Raw genomic sequence first — 20,963 nt, forward strand, 5'->3', positions numbered from 1 at the left:
GCAGCCCAGCAGCACCATGCAGCCACGCCCTCTGCCCATGCCCCACAGCATCATTAGCGTGCAACGGGGCAGAAGGGCAGAGTCTTGTCCCTGCTGTCTGGCTACCATGTCCTTGGCTGTGCTGCTTTGCATGGGCCGTGTCCAGGGGTGACTCTCCTCTAGGGGGGCTGCTAGTGAAGAGGGGGCTGTGGGAGGAGGTAGGGATGGGGAAACGGTGCATGTGCCCACAGAGAGGGCTCCGAGTGTCGCCTCTGGCACCTGTGCCATAGGTTCGCCACCACTGCCCTAGGCCTTAGGCCTGATTCCCATGCCACTGAACTAAACACTCTCTTCACTTACTGTTTGAAAGTTCAAGGTCTCCTAGAGTGATGGAACAGATCTCTTCATCATGCCATGTGGCACAATTCTATAAGTGGCAGAAATATTTATAGCTATCAGAATGCAGTTCAACCGCTGGGTATTTGGCAGCCACTTCTGGAATAGTGCCATATGGGCGAGGGACAATGTAGTTTGCACCATCATTCAGAAACCTCTGGGCCAGAATTAGCTACCGCTTTCGGAAATGCACCATGCAGCCACAGGACAAAGCATTCTGCTTTGCTACCTAATGAGGTCTGCCTAGCGTTGCAGAAAGTTTCTGCATCACTGTGCAGTTTTAAGGCAACAAAACCGATTTGTCCCTTGACTGCCATTTTGCCCTGCCACAAGTGGGTGGAACAAAATGGTTGCATATGGATCACCGCTGCATGGTCCAAGGTCACATGGTGTGTCCTTCTGTAATATGATGTCCAGAAATCTTCAAAAGATAAATGTGGAATGTGTGACAGAAATGTAAGGAGCAGGCCCAAGTGGTATGGGGATGGTGAGATGAAAGGTGGGGGAAAGGAGAGGAGGCACTGCAGCAGCTGTAACTTTGAAACAGGGTCATATGTAAGTTTTGGGGGTTCTGTTGTAATATCCAACAGCTGTTAAGTGACCTTTGTATCTTGAGGAACTACCTCTACAAACCATAGGAAAATCTTATTAACAATACTTTCTCCCTACCTCCTATACATTTTTAAGGATATAACAGATAACTTTTAAGATTTCTTACGGGGAAAAAAATTAGAGAGCTCAGAATATTGTTGCATCTACTTTTATTTTCTATATTAATTTGCAGCTAATTTCCAAACTAACAAACAATACTTTTTCTCTCATTTCTGTATGAAATGCAAAATACTGAACTTGGGAAGACTGTACTAGGAATATACACAAAACAAAGTATTTTATAAGCAATCCAATATCAAGACAAACCGAATTGTTCTGGACTCACTATTTTTACAGAATAAGTAGGGCAGTCCTTTAAACAGTTCAGTATTCTAACTAATTTCCATAATTTTTTAAATCCACGCAAAACATTGTCAGATTGAATATTTGCTTCCAAAAGTTAATATTATAATAGGAGAAATTTTATGTAAGACATACCAGTCTGTTTTAATTTGATAGACTGTTTATTTGCTACCCAATTGGAATGCCTAATAGATGTCATTCTAAATTAGCAAAATAAATGCATCTATGGTAAAGACTGCACCTAAAATATTTGTAAAGAAAATCATAGTTTAGCCTTTAACTAATCTATAAAATAAAATTTACTTAGGGTTTGTTACAAAGAAAACAATATGATACTGGTTAGGCTGGGTGGCTGTGAGTAATTTATGGCAGATATTCAGGGCTATCCAGAAGTTGCTAAGTTGTCTCACTGGTAGATATATTAGCTGAGACAGTTGGCCCTGGAGTTCAGTAATGTTCAGAGAGCCATATATGTAGACTTTTTAAAAATTAATGCCAGATAATTTTTTTAGCTTATTGCATTATTTACAACTTGTGGATGCAAATGAAATTTGACTACTATAGTTAGACTCACTTCAATGGTCCTATAAATAAAGATATTGACACTTATTTAACTACTACGATAGGCCTTATGGGATGAAATAACTAATCTCATACAGACTGTTTCCCCTACCCATTCACAGTATTTCTTAACATAGAAGGCAATAAGGACTGAGACATTTTAATAGTCATCGCATATCTTTGAAGATATTTCAAGTAATATAATTGTAATATAATCCTTATGTGCTATAGTTGGGTGGCAAAAATTGGTATTTAAACCTCCATTATTTCAAAATATTCCAATTCTTTTCAAAAAATACCTTGAAACTCAAAGGCTGATCTATTTCAGTATTGTAATGTTATTGCTCTGGCCACTGAATTCTTGAATCACACTTATTTTAAAAAGTGCTCCACATTCAATATTAAAACAATAAATAATATTTTCTCTCTTAAAATATCTTCAATTGACAATTAGAACATTTAATAGGAATATAATTCAAAAGAAGCTCTTAGAGATAGTTTTCTGTAGGAAACAGGCTCTTATCTGAATCTAATGGTCAGTTTTTCTGGCCTTTTCTCTGGATTGCTGCCAAGGCGTTTTTCTTCACAGGTGGGCATTTTCCCCCAATCGACAGTTGAAAATTCCATCATGCCACGCTTCATTGCCCGCACAAAAACAGCATCTTCTGGATTTGCAAATGGTATTCTTTAAGAGTAACCCCCACCCCAAAAAAGTTAGTAAATGACAATATTCTTATTCAACCAATGGTTAAATAGGCACTTGCATTGGAATTTAAGCATATTCTTAAAATAATCACCAAAATGGACTACCATTTCTAAAATTAGGCTCCTCTTAAGTTTTTTCTCTGTAATCTCAAAAATTGCTCCAAACTCACAACCAAATTCTGCTCAAATCTCAAGACCTGCTCCAAACCCAAAATTGAACTCTGTTCTGTCCAAAATTATTTTTTTCCATCAATGTATTTTGTTTGTTTTTGTCTTTAAGCTAACCCTGACTCCTGTTGACTGCCTGGCAACATTTTTAGAAGTGGTTTTCCATTGCTTTTGTCCTTGATCTAGGAAGAGTGAGAACTCAAGTTTCCCCACTTCTAGTTACTACTCTAACCACTAGATCAAACTGGTTCTCAGTATATTTTGCACCCTGTAATTATGCAAATGGTATACAAATTAAATAGGAAAATATAGATGATATAAAAGTCAAATAGCATAGTCAATATATTCATACCAATTATATCTTCCATTGAAATGTTCTTTTGCAAATCATTTAAAATTCAAGATGGGTAAAGCTAGTGAGATGTTTAAACTTCTAATGCAACATAACTCTTCATGAAGTTTATAAAATGAGTATTAATGTTTATACAACATAATTATCTGTTCAATTTAAGCAGCTATGGCTTGACTTGTCCTTTTACTTATATAGAACTTTTTTATTTACAATATAATCTTAAAATATGGAGAAATTGTTTCAACTACTTACTTAACTAAGTGATTTCCAAACTCGCAACCTAAAATAATTATTAAAAATATTGAATGTGGTATATATCTTTTGTCAATTGACATATACTACTAAACAACTAATCAATTTAAATTCCATTTATTTTAAAAAATAAATACATAAACTTATCAATCTAAAATATTTATTCAGTAAAATGTATTGAATTTTAATTTCAAATGGTTAAGGATAAGTCCTTATAATTTGTAAATCTTTACAAATTTACAATTTGTAAATCTGGCATAAGAAATATTGCTTTTTTCTCTTCAGATTAATTTCTATATCTCATTATTTTTATATAATTCGGAGAACTATTTATATTGTCCAAAGCCTTTGTCACTTAATCATTATTCTGCTCAACAATCATTTCCTTTAACTTCTAGAAGCAAAACAATTAATTTTAATAGGTGCTTCATTATCATGCAATATATGCATATAATAAACATTATTTTTTTAATTTAACAAAGTTCAAAATCTCCAATAGTTTAATTTTTGAACCAGAAAAGCTAAAAATAGATCAAATGATTCAATACAACTATGTTTTATGAATAATTTTTATTGATATGTACAATATAATTACAAATAAAGATCTTTTGAGGTGAAGAGGTAAAATAATGATTATTATAAAAGTTTAGATAATGTTGAAAATTGTTAAACATTTTAGGAAAAGAATGTTGATTGGTAATCTATGTTATTAAGAAGCCTGGTGGTTCGTGTGATTAGAACACTGGCTTGACAAGCAGCAAACTCATGTTCGAGGCATAAGTGCTGCCATGGGGCTGGGTAAGCTCCCATTATTTGCTCCAGCTCCTCCTGGAGATATTAAAGAAGCCCCCAACTGGGTGTACACCAGGCAACAGTGATGTCACTAGCTAATCTTTTCAAGCTGGAATCACCTTGGTACCTCCAACAAGAGTGCAAAATCTATTCTATTTTAGTAAATTATTGTTGAAATACCTGAAGGCAAGCGCAACACTTTTGTGGGTGCCAGCCCGAATGCTGCCTTTGGCAACAAAGGTATATCTACTCTCTTTCCAAATCCTATGGACTGAAGGACAAGAGTCTTCTCATGATTGTAGATGTGCAGAGCTGATTCTCTTTCTTTTCTAGTTATTTCTAGGGAAAATAAGGTTTTGTCAGATCATTAAACTATTTAAATACCTTTCATTACATGCTCAAGTCTTTTTGGCTTTTATTTATTTTTTAAGAGACTTATCACATTCCACAAAATATTCCAGAGATTCCTTTGTGTCTTTCTATTCTTTCTTTAGAATATTCACTGAAAATTTCAGTACCAATTGCCCTTTTAGAAGCATTTTGAAACCTTGCTTCCATAAGGTATTATTGGTGGTTGATCCATAAAATTGAGAATTTTTGAGATTTATGTGTGAATAAAGTGGATAAGGAGTAAGAGCTTTTTCCCTTTCAAAATATTATAGCCAGATGTCAATCAATGAAACTGAATAAAGAAATTGGAAAAATCAGGACTAAAAAAATCATTTTTCATAACACACAATTAAACTTCAGAATTTGCTACAATGTGCTGTGTTGATGGCTGTCAGCTTGACTGGCTGCAAAAAAGGGTTAGATTAATTCATAGGAATCATGGGTATGAATAGTGACTACATGTAGTTTGCAACCTACAATCATTTGTTCAGTGACTGTTAGGTTACAAAAATCCTGAACATTAAGGTGGTTAGGACCAATCCTTGAAATGCCAGTCATTATAGCACCCTTATGGTCATTTGTTTGCAATCTGGGTGCTTGGTGATTGGTTTTCAGTTACGACTAGTTGCAGCATTTTGCAATAATGTGATTGCCATTTGCTATCTTCTCTACTGACTTCTTCAGAAATTAAAAGGGAAAGCCATCAGAGAAGGTCACTAGTTGCCCTAGTGCACCCTCCCTAACACTCATGTGATCCTTGAACTATCGTACAACCTCCATGACCCATGTCTCTTGAGCCCCTTTGCTATAATTCTCATGCACCTTCAACATAGTACTTTCCGTGAACTGCACCCCTTGCACACTCCTTGCACTCCTTCCTCAATCCTTGATGGACCTCTCACATGCACTTGCATATACCTTCCTCATTTGCATAGCATCCCCAATCCCTAATCCGCATCCTCATACACCCTCACATCCCTCTTCCACACCACCTTGCACACTGCTCTTGCATGTCACACCTCATGCACTCCTTTGCACCTACTCAGACTTGCACCTCTCATGCATCTCCTCAGCCCCACTCCTTGACCTGCAGTGTGCCTCTAGCCCAGCCCTCATACTGTTACACATCCTGCCTCACCCTTTCCATTCCTTCCCATGTACCCCTTGCTACTTTCTCCATCCAGCAGCAGCCACTTACCTGCCTGATAGTTTGTGATTTTGTTCTGGAAACCTGGCAGGAACACACTTCACCAAGTAACCATGGGATCGGTTAACAACAGCAACTAGGACTACTGGGATTGCTATTGCTAAGCAATATAGTAGTTTGTTACAATTGCATCACTTAGCAATGAAAATTCTGATCCCAATTTCTACTGTAAGTCAAGGACTACATGTACTCTGCTGGGAGACTAATGGGCTTGCTGCTGCAGTTGGCTGGGCACTGTGAGAAAAAACTGCTAAACTAGACAACCCAAAAGATCAATGTAACCGGATACTGATTATATTCTTATTTATTTATCAAATCTATATAAACAACCCTCTATTAGGGTTGGGAAGCAAAAAATAAAAAACAATATATAAAGATTATTAAAACTAATGAACAATGTTGAGGCCTCAATAAAACTCATATTTATCCATCAACCATCCAATGCTAGCTCCATCAACAAAATATACAACAATAAGATCCATGCACATTAAACCTTATATAATTATTTTAACCACAAGAATAATATTTTTATTCTTTGCAAAACACTTCTCTTGAAACAAGAGAATTCTACCTTTTCTGTCGAGCAAAATTACTGAGGGAATGTGATATATTACATATAGGCGATATCTGCATTCTTGTGACAGAGGATTGTTAAACAGGTCTGCAGAAGTTGAAACACAGAAGAAAATTATTGAGCAAAAACTTGACAATATTCATGCTAATTTCCACTTTGCAAACATAATATGCCATTTTGAATTCAGAAAGTATATTTTTCCTGAACCTTCTGACCCATTGTGAAATGCATTGTGAAAATATGACCACCCTTGCTTTTTGGCATCTTTTGTGTCATTATCTTTTAAATGCTTATGTACCTTATGATTAACTAGGAAAAGTTACTACTTTAAGCAAAAATCTACAGGTTCCACATAATGCGTTATTCTTTTTTTTCCCTGCCCCTCGCAAATAGACTTACTAATGAACTTCAAGCAGAGACAAACTACAACTGCAATAGACCTGCCTCTTTCCTAAGTGACTTATTAAGATCATCATCAGATTTCAGTAAAATAGCATGTATTTGATATTACATCCAGGTTTACAAGGTTGATGAAGTAGACAAGCTCAAGAAATCTATGTACTACACATTGAAATAGGCTATAATAATAGAATCTTAATATCCTGATTGTGTATTACCACCCGTCCTTTTATATTGTAGTGTATTGGGTAGTAGCTACATTTGTGTCTTCTAAATACAATCTTGTTTCCCAAGAATTAAGTTAAGTCTTAGATCTCTTTGCTTATACAACAGTTTTTTGCCTATTTCCATCTCCTAACTCTCTACAATAAGCCACAAGTTACATTAAAATTTTAGGATTTGAAGATACATTACTTTGGAAAAGCATATTGGTTTAGTACATCTGAATAATATGAATGTCTATATAACGGATAATAAGGTGTTTTTTTTCCAAGGAATTCTAAAAAGTCTGTTTTAGAAATAATTTTTCATAAAAAGGAAATCTAATTAATTGCACTTAAAAAACCACTAGATGGCAGCAGTGGAAAGAACACATATTTACACTATTTTTGAACCTTTCTTAGGAATTATGTCAATATTAACCAGAATATTTTCCTATTATAGTATGGATTTTCATTTCAATTATTTGTAGAGTATGCTATTTTGCATAATCTTTTGTGTAATTTAATAAATTACACAAATATATCAAGATTTAATGTAATAAATGAGTAGTTTTGCTGAACATTATAATTAATACTTTTGCAAAATAAAAATAGTTCCTTGTCTATAATCACTGGATAAATTACATTGGTTACAGGACTGTCAGTTTGAAAGACTATAAATAATGTTTTTAATATTGTGTAGTATGGTGGGTTTGTTTGTTTTTAAAATAGATGGCATAATGACCTTTTATATATTGTTCTTCAAGTCAGTCTTGACTCCTGGCAATTGCCTGAATTTATACACCTTTCTTGACATGATTTTCAGAAGCAGGTTGCCATTGCTACTTTCTTAGGCTAGGAGAGCAACTGGCCCAAAGTCACCCAATAGTGTCCTGCAGCAGTAGAACTCTTCAGTTCCCTGGTTTCTAGCCTGGTGCCTTTTACCACTATAATGAACTGGTTCTAACTGATCTAGTTAAATTATCTTAAATAAATATTCTTATCTAAGAAAAGTGTTTGTTCTTCTAAGCCAATCTCAACACAGTTATTTTGGAAATGTCCATACCCATCATAAACTTTCTCCCCTTTCAATAGCTGGTATTTTCAAAATGTGGTGGCTATATCTTCCATAGTAGCTGGGATAATCTGACAATCATTAATCATCTTTTTAATTTTAGAGTGATTCAGATTTGTTTCTGTGAAATGTTCAGTATGCTAGTAATGATTTGGATGTTAATACTTATTTTACCAAGGAATAAGTTCTTACTTCTTAGAATTCTGAAAGCCTAGCATGAGTGCATTTCTTGGGGGGGGGGAGGAGAAAGATTGCCTACACACTCACTTTAAGGTTAACAGTTTATAATCCTACTTCCCTGCAGGCAATGTCATACAGCAGAATTTAGTGGCGCCAGTACTGTCTTGTTATCTTAATACGAAGTTTCAGACTAAGGCATTTTCATCTGTCCCTTGCTCTGCCCAATATAGTAAAGGAAAACACACACACACATACATTAATTAAAAAGTATACAGGTATGCTGAATTACAAAAAAAATGTTTCTTAGCAAAACCTATTTTAAAAAATTGAAATATAGTATTCCATTCCCTTCTCCAAAGCTGCTTCTATGAAACAAATGTATTTATGTTGGTACTGTTATTCTATGTGAGAAATACACACACACACACACACACACACACACACACACACACAAACACACACACATTATTACTTAAGGTATGTAAAGTTCGCAATCCTTGTAGTTCTTTTATAGTCATATCCAAATTTTTTAGCTGATTGTTGTGAAGCAGCAAGATCTGCAGTGAGTGTAAATTTTTCAGAGCACCTAAAAATGATAATAAAAAAATAAGGCACTATAGGAACAACTTGTACTTTAATTCCTATTGCAAGAAAGGCAATAAAACAATTAAAACATTCATGCTTTCTTTATAAGATTCTTGAAATCATTTAGTTGGATGGTAAAAGCTTGATGGACCCATAATCAAGATAAGGAATGTGCAAACTCTTCAATTCATCACCTTTTTCATGAAGTTTCAGATTGCTCATCCATCTCCAAACGTGAAAATAGTAGTCATCATCTGGGACTGATCATCATATTCTAGATATTATTCATGCTGCTAATATCTTGCTGCTTGCTGCTAGATATTATTCTAGCTGGCCTACTATTATTGCAAATAGTTATTTTGAGAGCTATGGTGGCACAATGCTTAGAACACAATATCGCAGGCTAACTCTACCCACTGCCAGGATTTTGATTCTGACTGGCTCAAGGCTGACTAAGCCTTCCATCCTTCAGAGGTCTGTAAAATGAGGACCAAGATTGTTGGGGGCAATATGCTGACTCTGTAAACCGCTTAGAGAGGGCTGTAAAGCACTATGAGGCAGTTATACGTATAGTTCTAGTGTTATTGCTATTTAACAGAAATCATAATAAAATTACAGTAGACCAACATGCCTGTTATTAGCACCTGTCAGTTAAATTTGACCTATGTGTTTGTGTTCATTTACAACATTTATGATTATGCCATTATGCAAGTGACATAGCTGATGCAATTTCATCATCACAGAAGTGATACAAATCACTGTTGAAATATAGTCTATATTGTATGTAAAACTTCTTTTATTAACATCCACGTAAAGAGATTTCACTGGATTAGAACATTACTTAAACTCAGGCAATACAAATACCGGTATCATATAACCAAGTCAATATAAGAATTCAACTAAAAATATGAATAAATTAGTCATATAAAAGTAACAATTGGAATTTAAGATTTATTGTTGAGTTAAACTAATATTTCATCTATCTCCAGGGAGCTTACTGAGACATACTATGAAAATATTTTCTTTGTTTTAAATATATATATATATTCTACTCTAAAAGAAACTTTGGAATTATAATACTTTAAAATTACAATTAATACATTTAAAGTAAAAACAATTGTTTTTGTGGCATTTCAAATTACAGGTAAGAAAAATTAGATCAAAAGGACCATTGCCATATAAAAATCAACACAATATATATATATATACACACACACACACACTTCATAAAAATCAACATATATATATATATATATATATATGTGTGTGTGTGTGTGTGTGTGTGTGTGTGTGTGTGTGTGTGTGTTTTCTGAGGTTTTCGCGGGTGTTTGTATGTAGGTCTTTAGTTATTCGGGTTTTCTCCTGCGTCAAATTGGAAGTGTCTTGGCGATGTTTCGATGAAGTCCCATTCGTCATCTTCAGGCTGGTGCTTTCGGCTTTTTGCTTCAAGGAGCAATGTGTGATCGTAGCTGTTTCTTCCTTTTAACTGCTAGTGGGGGTATGAACTGATTGGATGGGAGCTTGGCTGTGTTCTGATTGGGTGGAGGTGTGTTCTGATTGGTTAGGGGCTTGGCTTTGCTCTGATTGGATGGGAGGTTGGCTGTGCTCTGATTGGATGGGGGAGTGTTCTGTTTGGGTGGGGGCTTTGTTGTGCTCGGGTTAGTCTGAGTTGCAGGGGTATTTGAGATATTGAGCTGCATTACTATTGTTTGGCTTCGCATTCGTGGTCGTGCCTCATCTTCATGGTGGGTGTCAGCTTGCTTCATATATGGATTGGAGGGGTTTAAAGTGGCTAATGATACAGCTGTGGTCTGGCTTCTGGTTTGTGGTCGTGCCTCATCATCGATGTGGGTTTGGGTTTACTTTTTGCGTGGATGTGTGGTGGTGACATCCTGTGTGGTTTTCGTGAGTGTGGGTCTGGTGTCATTCTTTGTGTTAGGGACTCGTTTGTCAATAAGGGCGGGTTTCCAAATGGCTGGTAGGTGGGAGGTATCATCTCGTTTATTCATGCTGTGTGGGCGTTTTTCTATCTCGATGGTTTCTCTGATTATTCTGTTATTAAAGTATTCAGTTTTGGCAAAAGCCCCCACCCAAACAGAACACTCCCCCATCCAATTAGAGCACAGCCAACCCCCCATCCAATCAGAGCAAAGCCAAGCCCCTAACCAATCAGAACTCACCTCCACCCAATCAGAACACAGCCAAGCTCCCATCCAATCAGTTCATACCCCCACTAGCAGTTAAAAGGAAGAAACAGCTACGATCAGACATTGCTCTTAGAAGCAAGAAGCTGAAAACACCAGCCTGAAGATGACTAATGGGACTTCATCGAAACGTCGCCAAGACACTTCCAATTTGACGCAGGAGAAAACCCTACATATATATATATAACCTGAAAGAAGACACCAGCATAATAATCCTACCAGCAGACAAGGGCAACGCCACAGTGGTTATGAACACATCTGACTACGAAACCAAATTAACCAACCTATTCCAAGACTCCACATACAAACCCCTAAATACAGATCCCACCACCTACCTGGAAAAAACCACCAGATCCAAAATAAAAGCCTCCCCCATTAGCGAAGAGATCCAGCAAAGAATCATTCCCAGAGAGAAATCATCCAGATGCCCCAAACTCTATGGTCTCCCCAAGATACACAAAGAAGGAACCCCACTCAGACCTATAGTCAGCTCCATAGGCTCACCTCTACAAAACCTAGCCAAATTTCTCACTAAACAACTACAGCCCTATGCAGAATCCATCACCTCACACGTAAAAAACTCATTCCAGTTTATAGAGATCATAAAGAAACAAAACTTACAGCCCAGCGACCTACTTGTGAGCTTCAATGTCATATCCCTCTTCACCCAAGTGCCTATCAAAGAAACCTTGACAGCTATCCAAAACAAATATAACCCCCCCAAACACATCTTAGATCTGACCAACCACTGCCTATCCAACACATACTTCATCTATAATGGACAAAAATACAAACAAACAGAAGGAGCACCCATGGGATCACCCCTCTCACCTGTCATTGCAAACCTCTACATGGAACACTTTGAAACCCAAGCTCTAGAAAAATCGGATCACAAACCCAAACTCTGGCTCAGATACGTAGACGACACCTTCATAATCTGGCCACATGGGAAAGAAAAACTGGACAACTTCCTCACACACCTCAACAGCCTACACCCCAAAATACAGTTCACCATGGAAACAGAAGCTAACAACCAACTTCCCTTCCTGGATGTCTTAGTCTACAAGAAATCCAATGGCTCCCTAGGACACACCATCCACCAGAAGAAAACACACACAAACCGCTATCTGCACGCTCTCTCACACCACCACCCAGCACAGATCAACTCCGTAGCCAAGACACTCATCTCCAGAACAAAACGCTTAGCTGACGAACAACACCTAAAACCCGAACTACACACTCTCACCAATGTACTAACATCCAATGGATTCCATAGAAATAAGATTACAAACCTAATCCAAAAAGAAACCCCCACTAAAATCCAAGACAAAGAACAAGAAAACGGCAAAGCCCTCCTCCCATACATAAAAGGCACCACAGACAGAATCAGTAAGATCCTCCATAAACACAACATCAAAACAGCATTCTGCACAAACAGAAAAATATCCACCATCCTTAGAAACCCCAAAGATAAAATTGAATTAGAAAATCAAGGAGTATATGAAATCCCATGCACTGCTTGTCCCAACACATACATCGGACAAACCAACAGAAGAATAAGTGCACGCATTGAAGAACATAAGAACTCAGTCAAAAAAGAGGAACCAACATTTTACCTGGTCCAACACCTTAAAGCCACAGGACATGAAATTGATTTTAAAAATACCGGAACCATTCCCAAAAGTGAACATTTTAATAACAGAATAATCAGAGAAGCCATCGAGATAGAAAAACGCCCACACAGCATGAACAAGCGAGATGATACCTCCCACCTACCAGCCATTTGGAAACCCGCCCTTATCGACAAACGACTCCCTAACACAAAAAATGATACCAGACCCACATTCACAAAAACCACACAGGATGTCACCACCACACATCCACGCAAAAAGCAAACCCAAAGCCACACCGATGATGAGGCACGACCACAAACCAGAAGCCAGACCACAGCTACATCATTAGCGACTTTAAACCCCTCCAATCCATATATGAAGCAAACTGACACCCTCCATGAAGATGAGGCACGACCACGAACGCGAAGCCAAAAAATAGCAAGGTAGCCCAAAATCTTAAACCCCCCTGCAACTCAGACTAACCTGAGCACAACCAAACAGAACACTCCCCCAGCAAATCAGAGCACAGCCAACCCCCCAGCCAATCAGAGCACAGACACACCCCTAACTAATCAGAACACACCTCCACCCAATCAGAACACAGCCAAGCTCCCACCCAATCAGTTCATACCCCCACAGGCAGTTAAAAGGAAGAAACAGCTAAGACCACACATTGCTCCTCGAAGCACGAAGCTGAAAGCACCAGCCTGAAGATGACGAATGGGACTTCGTCGAAACGTCGCCAAGACACTTCCAATTTTAGGCGGGAGGAAACCCGAACAACCAAAGACAGACATACATACACACACACACACACACACACACACACACACACACACACACACACATATATATATATATATATATATATATATATTCAAAAGAAAATAAATAGAAGAGCAAAAGTCCTTATCTAGTGCAAGAATGGCCATTACATATTTTAAGAGAACATTTTTACTGTTCATATATTAAACTTATTTCTTACTCAGAAAAATCAAATAAAATGAAATGTTTAAGCAGTACCTGTTATATTCCTGATATCATTATTATGAAGATATAATTCTGTCAAGCAACAGTTATTTTTCACGAATGTTATATACTGAATCTAACAAAAAAAAATTAGAATAGCATTATTATTTTATTGGTATAGCAGTTGTCACTTTTACAATGGCTTTGTTGATTTTTTTTTAAATTCCTTAATAACATATAGGGTATTTTGGGAAATTTATTCTAATGAGTCTGCCGAATTAAAAGAGATTAGAGATGTACACAATTATATTTCTGGAATTGACTCTTTTGGAGAAATCCAGAAGATTTAATTTGTCCTTTCTCTTGCTATTCTTGCAGAGTCTGGATATTTTCCAAAAGGTAATCTGCAAACCTGGAAGCATTTTGTGATATGCCAGAAAATTGCTGTGATATCCCAGACAATATCCCATTCAATTTATATTCAGTTAGATTCTATGGAATATTGTAGTTTTATGAAGACTCTTAAACATGCGTATTTATTTAGCTTAGTATGATCATTTAATAGTCCACTATTCATATAGTTATGTTTCAGGGAGGCCACTGTAGCTTTTATAATTTTCATTATAATTCTGAAATTTTGGCTTATTTGTAAATACAGCCAATATGCTCCCCTTGAAAGAATAATCAGAGATAATCAGAGATAAGAAATAATTGCAGTTATGAAAATTCCTGTATTTAATACCTTATTATGGTTTAGCCACAAATTTTTCAATTTCCGGAACCGTGATAAATGAGGAACATCTTTTAATCCACTGAAAGAGAAATTAATAACTTTATTAGGAAGTGACTAGTGAAATACTATACTACAGTAACACAATACTCATGACTGAATATTATTAAACATACAGAAATATTCTTACTCATTCATATTACAATAATTGGAACTGGAATTTCCATTGCTGATGTGGTCATAAAGCACAATATCATGTGATTGTGCCATTCAACGACAGCACTTCGAACAGTTCTAAGTTACATAACTACAACTTCTTGCTGGCATACCTCTTAACTTTGCTTTGGGAAGCCAGCAGGGTAGATCACAAATGTGACCATGTGATTGCAGGAGTTCTGCAGCAGTCAGAACTTTGAGGACTTGTTGTAAGTACTGGTCATTCAACTCCATCATGCATTTGAATGATTGCTGATTGAATGGTTGTTAACTAAGGACCACCTGTATTAACAACTAAAGATAGTAGATATGATGCAAAGGATACAGAGAAGACACTAGAAAATTCATCACTAGCATGATTTGGATTCACATCAGCTTTTCCATATCCATCTTGAACCGTTTAATTTATTTTAATGGAAACAAAAAACATGACTTCAGATTTACTTTTTAAAAATGAAACTGAAAAAACTTCACCATATGCAGTTTCAAATATTACTTCTATTTTGTCATAATCTAAAACAATTCGGTGGTAGAAAAGGAAAAACTTTGTCAAGTCAACATAGTATCTAGAAATATGATAACAAATATCTCTTTCATACATTGATGTCACAATGCCCCTAAATAATAATTTATTTTCTTTATTTTTGCTTTCATGAGTCCAGCTATAGGTTGGAGAATTGTAAGATTAGTCAATTGTGGTTTAGCCTACAGATTATGATTTTGCAAGATAAGCTTAAAGCTTAACATTACTGTGAGACTTTGTCTATAAAAATGGCAAATACGCTTAATGGGCTTCATTTACTTCATTCACTTCAATTATGATGAAGTGTTTTGAGAGGTTGATAAAGGACTATATGGTTTCATGCCTTCCCCCTACATTTGACTCATTACAGTTTACCTATCAGAAGAACCGCTCTTTAGAAGATATACTTTCCTGTGTGCTCCATCTTAGCTTGGCACATCTGGAGGGGAAGAATACTCATGTGCCAATGCTGTTTGTGGATTTAGTTGAATATTCAACACAAGCATCCCTTAGCATCTGGTGAACAAACTAGTCCTATTAGATTTTAATACTCCTTTATGTAATTGGATACTTGATTTCCTTATTGATAGGCCCCATGTTATGCGAGTTAGAAAGAAAGTTTTCAATTCCATCTCTTTAAATACAGTTTCCCCACAGGGCTATGTCCTGAGTCTGCTACTTTCACCCTGATGACTCATGCCTGCCTGCTGTGCCAAATCTGCTATGAATCATATTGTGAAGTATACAGACGACACAGCAGTGGTGGGTTTATCCGGGATGACAAGGAAGATGCTTATAGGGAAGAGGTGAAGGATCTGGTGGACTGGTGCAATAAAATTGATAATAAATATTGATTCTAAATATTGATAAAACAAAGGAGATCATTGTAGATTTTAGAAAGAGACGGCATAGTCATACTCCACTCGGTATCAAGGATGCAGCTATAGAGGTGGTCAATAGTATTAAGTATCTGGGGGTGCAGATAACTAACAATCTGAATTGGTCTCTCCACACATCAACCTTAGTGAAGTGTGCAAACCAGCGTCTGCATTTCCTGCGTCAGATGAGGTGACATCTTTCTCCTTCTGTCCTTACAGAGGCATGATTGAAAGCATTTTAACAAACTGCATCACTGTCTGGTTTGGTGGCAGCAGTGCCTCAGATAGAAAGTCCATACAGAGAATGGTAAGGACAGCCGAGAAGATCATAGGAAGCTCCTGGTATTCAGGATGCTGCTTATAAGTGCTATGTTCTTAGAGCTCACAGCATTATTAGAGACCCTACATACCCACTTTATGGTCTGTATTTGTTGTTCCTGTCTGGGAGGAGGTTTCAAAGTATTTCTAGTAGAACTACCCGATTCTGTAATAGCTTTGTTCCCTATGCCATCCAATAAACTTACAAGATTCGTTTTTCTTGCCATGCACATGTATATATCACCAGAACTAGACTGTTGTTTCTGTGTCATATAATATATGTGGATATATGCATAATTCTTTATTTATTTATTTATGTCATATTTATGTAGTATATATTGGAGGTGGGAACCCTTTGAGAGCTGTATGCAACAAAATTTCATTTTAATGTATGCTGATTAGTGTGCATTCAAAGTGACAATAAAATTATTATTCTATTATTCTATTCTTAATTCTTCTCAACAAACCAATCTAAAAGAGAGACAATTTTTATACTGCATTTTGGTTCTAAGATACCTAATTTTGTATTGATAATACCGTTTTCTTTTAAATATTTCATGCTGTCTTTTTATTTACAGAATACGAAATTACACAAGCATACAAATATTTCTACTTTTTATTTGTTTTCTAAAATCATGAATTTACTTCTAAATGTTTTCATTTATCTTCCAACCTGTTCTTATTCCTTAGATAATCTGGTTGCAAATCTCAAACTACTTACACTTGAGACATTTCACTGAAATCATTGGCAAAAATCTGAAGAAATACATTTGAAAACTGAACCCAAAGGGATCTATTTTTTTCCCAGCAGAATTTCATTTTAATCTTTTTTTAAAAAAAACGCTCCTTATCACAAATGTCCAGATTTATCCTTTATTTTAATAAAACTAAGATCTTTGGGCTTTGAGCATCCAGATATAGAGGTAAGGTTATCAATTTGCTTGTGGTTAAATTTTATAGTATTTTACTATAAAACTAAGAATCTTATCAAATCTTAAAAACAATTGATCATCCCATAAACTTTCATTAAATAAATGGAGTCATAATAAGGAAGTAGTCTATACATGCATATACATTTAAAGTAAGGCAAAGGAAAAAAAATCAAACTAAGCAGTTAATGACAATAAATGCAATAAAACATAAGAGACATTTAATTAGTCAATTAACATATGTAATATAATAACAATCCTGGGCAGTGTAATCTCTGATAAATGATTTTAAATCTAATACATTTTAGCTCAGTGATTTTAAAATTAGTCTTTATAATTTTTTAAAGATGGATGGTTTGAGATTTGTCACAATATTTTAAGATGATATTCCTAATATTCCCACTGATTTTTAATATTGCCATTTTTAAGCCTACTTTCAATTTCATTTCCAATAAACAGAACTTCAGGTCAGATAATACAGAGGTACTATTTCTAATCCAACAAACTATTAATTGAAATAATGGATATCTCTGCTCTTCCTTTCCATTCTGAAAATCAGGATTAAATACAGATAAGAAAAATAGAAATCACAGTTTGCTGATATGAGTATCAAATTATGAAAAACAAATACAAATTTATCTTATGCAATTAGACACAGTTTACTTAAAACAATTGAAATCAATGATCTTTAGAAACATGTATTTTGGCATAAGTGTTATATTTCAGGTAAATGTCTGCATTTGTTATCCTTTCATTTTCTAAAACTTGATCTGGAGGGAAGCAGCTGACAGGTTTGATAGTTTGTACTTTTTTTAGGGGAGGTGGGAGTTGGCTGGAATTCCAGATTGTTTTGTTATGACTAGAATTGTGGCAGGGGGGTTAAATTTTGTCTCTTTTTAACTGAGTGTTGTACATGTGTGTAGACTCTTATATTTCTTTGTCATCTTTAATAAAGTTGATTTTTAAAGCAAATTCTGGAGTTACTGATGGCTTCTAGCATCTACCTCAGCTTGGCTGAGCTACTAACTCCCACAGTTATTTGGTTTCTCTTCCTGCAGTTCAGTCAGATCCAAGGCAGGGATGAGGATTATCCATTTAGTCCTCTTCTGGTTGCCTAATGGAAATTGGCCTAATGGAAATTGGTTCAGAATTTCAGAATAAAGAAGAGGTGGTGGCAACAACAAGATTTAATTTTCTAGTCTCCTGGCATGGATAACCTCAGAACCAAAATACCTCAAAGGCATCTTTATTATTCCCCTCTCTTTCCAAAAAGATAGGGATAGAGATGGAGAGGGAGGGAGGGGGAAAAAGAGAGGGGGGAGAGAGAGAATTTTAGTTAGGCGATCACTAACATGGAACAAAGTATGTAAAAAAATTGCTGGTGAGGAAGCAGAATGATTCTTATTTACAATTATTTCTGTGACATCAACTTGGAACATTTTCTAAATTCTGGTACTTAGACCATGCTAAAATAAGTAATGGTCCAATAAAATAAAGACTAAACAGTAAAGCTGATACCATACTTTGATTTAAAATAATGGAAAACATAAATTAAGAAACAGCCAAAAAAATATTCTGTCTGCCATTGAAATATTCATTGGTCTTACATAGTATAGCTTAATTATAGTAACAGCTGCAAACAACTTACTTTTCTCCAAGGTACAGATCTGTGACTTCTTTATCATTCCTATAGCCACAAATTTTTAGTTGTTTTTCTAAAATCTGGAAATAGATTGTGTCAGAAAAAATTATTGTACATCAGAGTCCCGCCTCAAGACACATCAGTGGTTCAAAAATGTGAAAAATAAATAAATAGAATAAATATAAGCATTACAAAAAGATTCTACATTATATAAGGGGCAGTTACACGGCCATGCTCTTCAGAACAACCATTCTGTGAGACTCCATTGTCTTTTGCTCCAAGTTTGATAGTTAAAGCATGCAAGTAACAGAGATGACAACAGCTTGAGGTAATAGGACTTTCATAGTTTTTCCTTGAAGATGTTTTGCTCCTCATCAAGAAGCTGTTCTGATTTCACTTCTTGGATAAGAAGCAAAATGTCTTCAAGGAAAAACAAAAGAGTCCAGTTGCCTCTTGAAAAAAGGCACCTTTGGGATAACCATGATCAGGATATCTGAGACTCTCCATAGACATCTGGAGGGAATAAATTTGCTGTTCCTAGGATAAATTTAAGCTCTGCTGCTGCTATTTCTTCTTTTGTATATATACTTCTTTCTCCTGCAGAAGAACAGATTGGCATCTTGATAAAGAAATAGAATCTCTTGGGTTCATGTATCACCTTAATTCTGCTTTACCTGATTTTCTGCCTAGGTTAATAGTTGGCTGAATATAGATAGCACACTTTCACAAAGGAGTCTGAACGAACTCAAAGGCATATTTTTTAAATCATAACTGTTGAATAAACTGCAGTTGGCTGGGCGTACACATTTCAGGAAGTCATCCACAGTTCCCACAATAATCTAAACCAGTGGTTCTCAACCTTTTTAATGCCGCGACCCCCAACCAGTCGTAAGTCGAGGACTACTCAACCGGTCGTAAGTCGAGGACTACTCAACTGGTGCAGCACCGTTTGCAGAATGGGACTTTTGGTGGGCTCAGCAGGGCAGAGACAGCCTGGACAATTCCTATTGGCTTTTGAAAGCCAATAGAATTAGACTCTATTCAAGAGAGTCTATTCTATTGGCTTTCAAAAGCCAATAGAATAAAAGGGAGTAGCACAGCTAAGGAAAAGGGGAAAAAATGGTGGACTGCGTTGTTTGGCGACCCCCGTGAAATGGTCGTTTGACCCCAAATGGGGTCCCGACCCATAGGTTGAGAACCACTGATCTAAACCCAAGCCAAACACATCATTTTATGTGCCAATCTCCAATACGAGAATAGGATTGGGCACAGTCTAAAAGGGAGGCTAAAAGGGATACTTCCTTCCTCAAAACCTTTAGGGCATATATATGGACTTGAAAGGCTCTCTCTGATTCGAAAACGGTTTCTTTATTAGGAAAGGGGGAAAAAGGATCTTCTAGGAGAAAAGGGCTTAAAGACAGACCCCCTGCTAAACTGCCCGAGAAGGAGCGGGATGGTGATGAGACTCACCCCGTTAACAATTTGGTGCTCATCCAAACTGATACTAGGTCCTTCTTTGCCCCCTCCTGGACCACATTGAAAAGCTTTTGAAGTCTGTCGGGCATCAACGGACCTTTTCGACATTTTTATCAGGGAGAGTTGACGCGTGGCTTCCTAGCCCGGTGAAAGAGGGATACACGAGACGTCCTGGGGGCAGCGCTGGCGTCCCTTCTCGCTGCTCTGGGCTCTGTCCGTCGCTCCTGTCCACGGCTGGTAGGTCGTGCAAAGAGCAAAGTGGCCAAACGCGCCGCGTGACTGGAACGGTCGCTATGGCGACAGGCAAGCGGGCCGAGCTGAAAACGGTCGCTCTAAAGCGCGTTGAACTCGGCACTTAGAAAACGCACAAGAACCCATCTCTAATCGATGGCTCACAAAATCAGGGAGAGGTAGGCGGTTCTTCCTACTGAGCAGCAATGCCGGGATGCCTTCTGAGCATCTTTCCTTCTAGACATAACTTCGGTCTGGCTTATAAAACCACTGATTTTTACGAAGCCTGTGGTTCACGCAGAACAAAAAACAAACCAAAATGCAAAAACTGGGATGGGCTCACCATACATGTCCGCAGGTATTTTACCAAGTGTTCAGAATTGTCATATTGCACGAAATTTCCTAACAGTATAAATAGTTTTAACAATTACTCAGAAGGCTACTGATTTCCTTATGGCCATCTAT

General features: G+C 36.7%; 1 protein-coding gene across 1 annotated transcript; it reads right to left on the reverse strand.

Moving 5' to 3' along the window:
• Positions 1-179: 179 nt before the first annotated feature.
• On the reverse strand, positions 180-20,481 carry LRRC72 (leucine rich repeat containing 72). The gene is made up of 9 exons (XM_039332819.1): positions 20,262-20,481; positions 18,798-18,871; positions 14,298-14,367; positions 13,610-13,691; positions 8,657-8,770; positions 6,328-6,417; positions 4,340-4,498; positions 3,368-3,395; positions 180-2,575 (listed from the first exon to the last, which is right to left on the reverse strand). The coding sequence occupies exons 1-9, from the start codon at positions 20,373-20,375 to the stop codon at positions 2,410-2,412; spliced, it is 897 nt and encodes a 298-aa protein (XP_039188753.1). The 5' UTR covers positions 20,376-20,481; the 3' UTR covers positions 180-2,409.
• Positions 20,482-20,963: the final 482 nt, after the last annotated feature.

This window comes from Crotalus tigris, unplaced genomic scaffold, assembly GCF_016545835.1.
Source record: "Crotalus tigris isolate CLP2741 ecotype Arizona unplaced genomic scaffold, ASM1654583v1 scf7180000017624.2573661763:2888555, whole genome shotgun sequence".
Taxonomy (NCBI): domain Eukaryota; kingdom Metazoa; phylum Chordata; class Lepidosauria; order Squamata; family Viperidae; genus Crotalus; species Crotalus tigris.

Coding starts and splice junctions, on each gene's coding strand:
- LRRC72 (XM_039332819.1), bottom strand. CDS start 20,375: ATGTCGAAAAGGTCCGTTGATGCCCGACAGACTTCAAAAGCTTTTCAA. Junction 8,771..13,609: donor TGATATCAGGAATATAACAG/GTACTGCTTAAA, acceptor TATCATTTTTAG/GTGCTCTGAAAAATTTACAC. Junction 6,418..8,656: donor GCGAACTTTACATACCTTAA/GTAATAATGTGT, acceptor CAACTTCTGCAG/ACCTGTTTAACAATCCTCTG.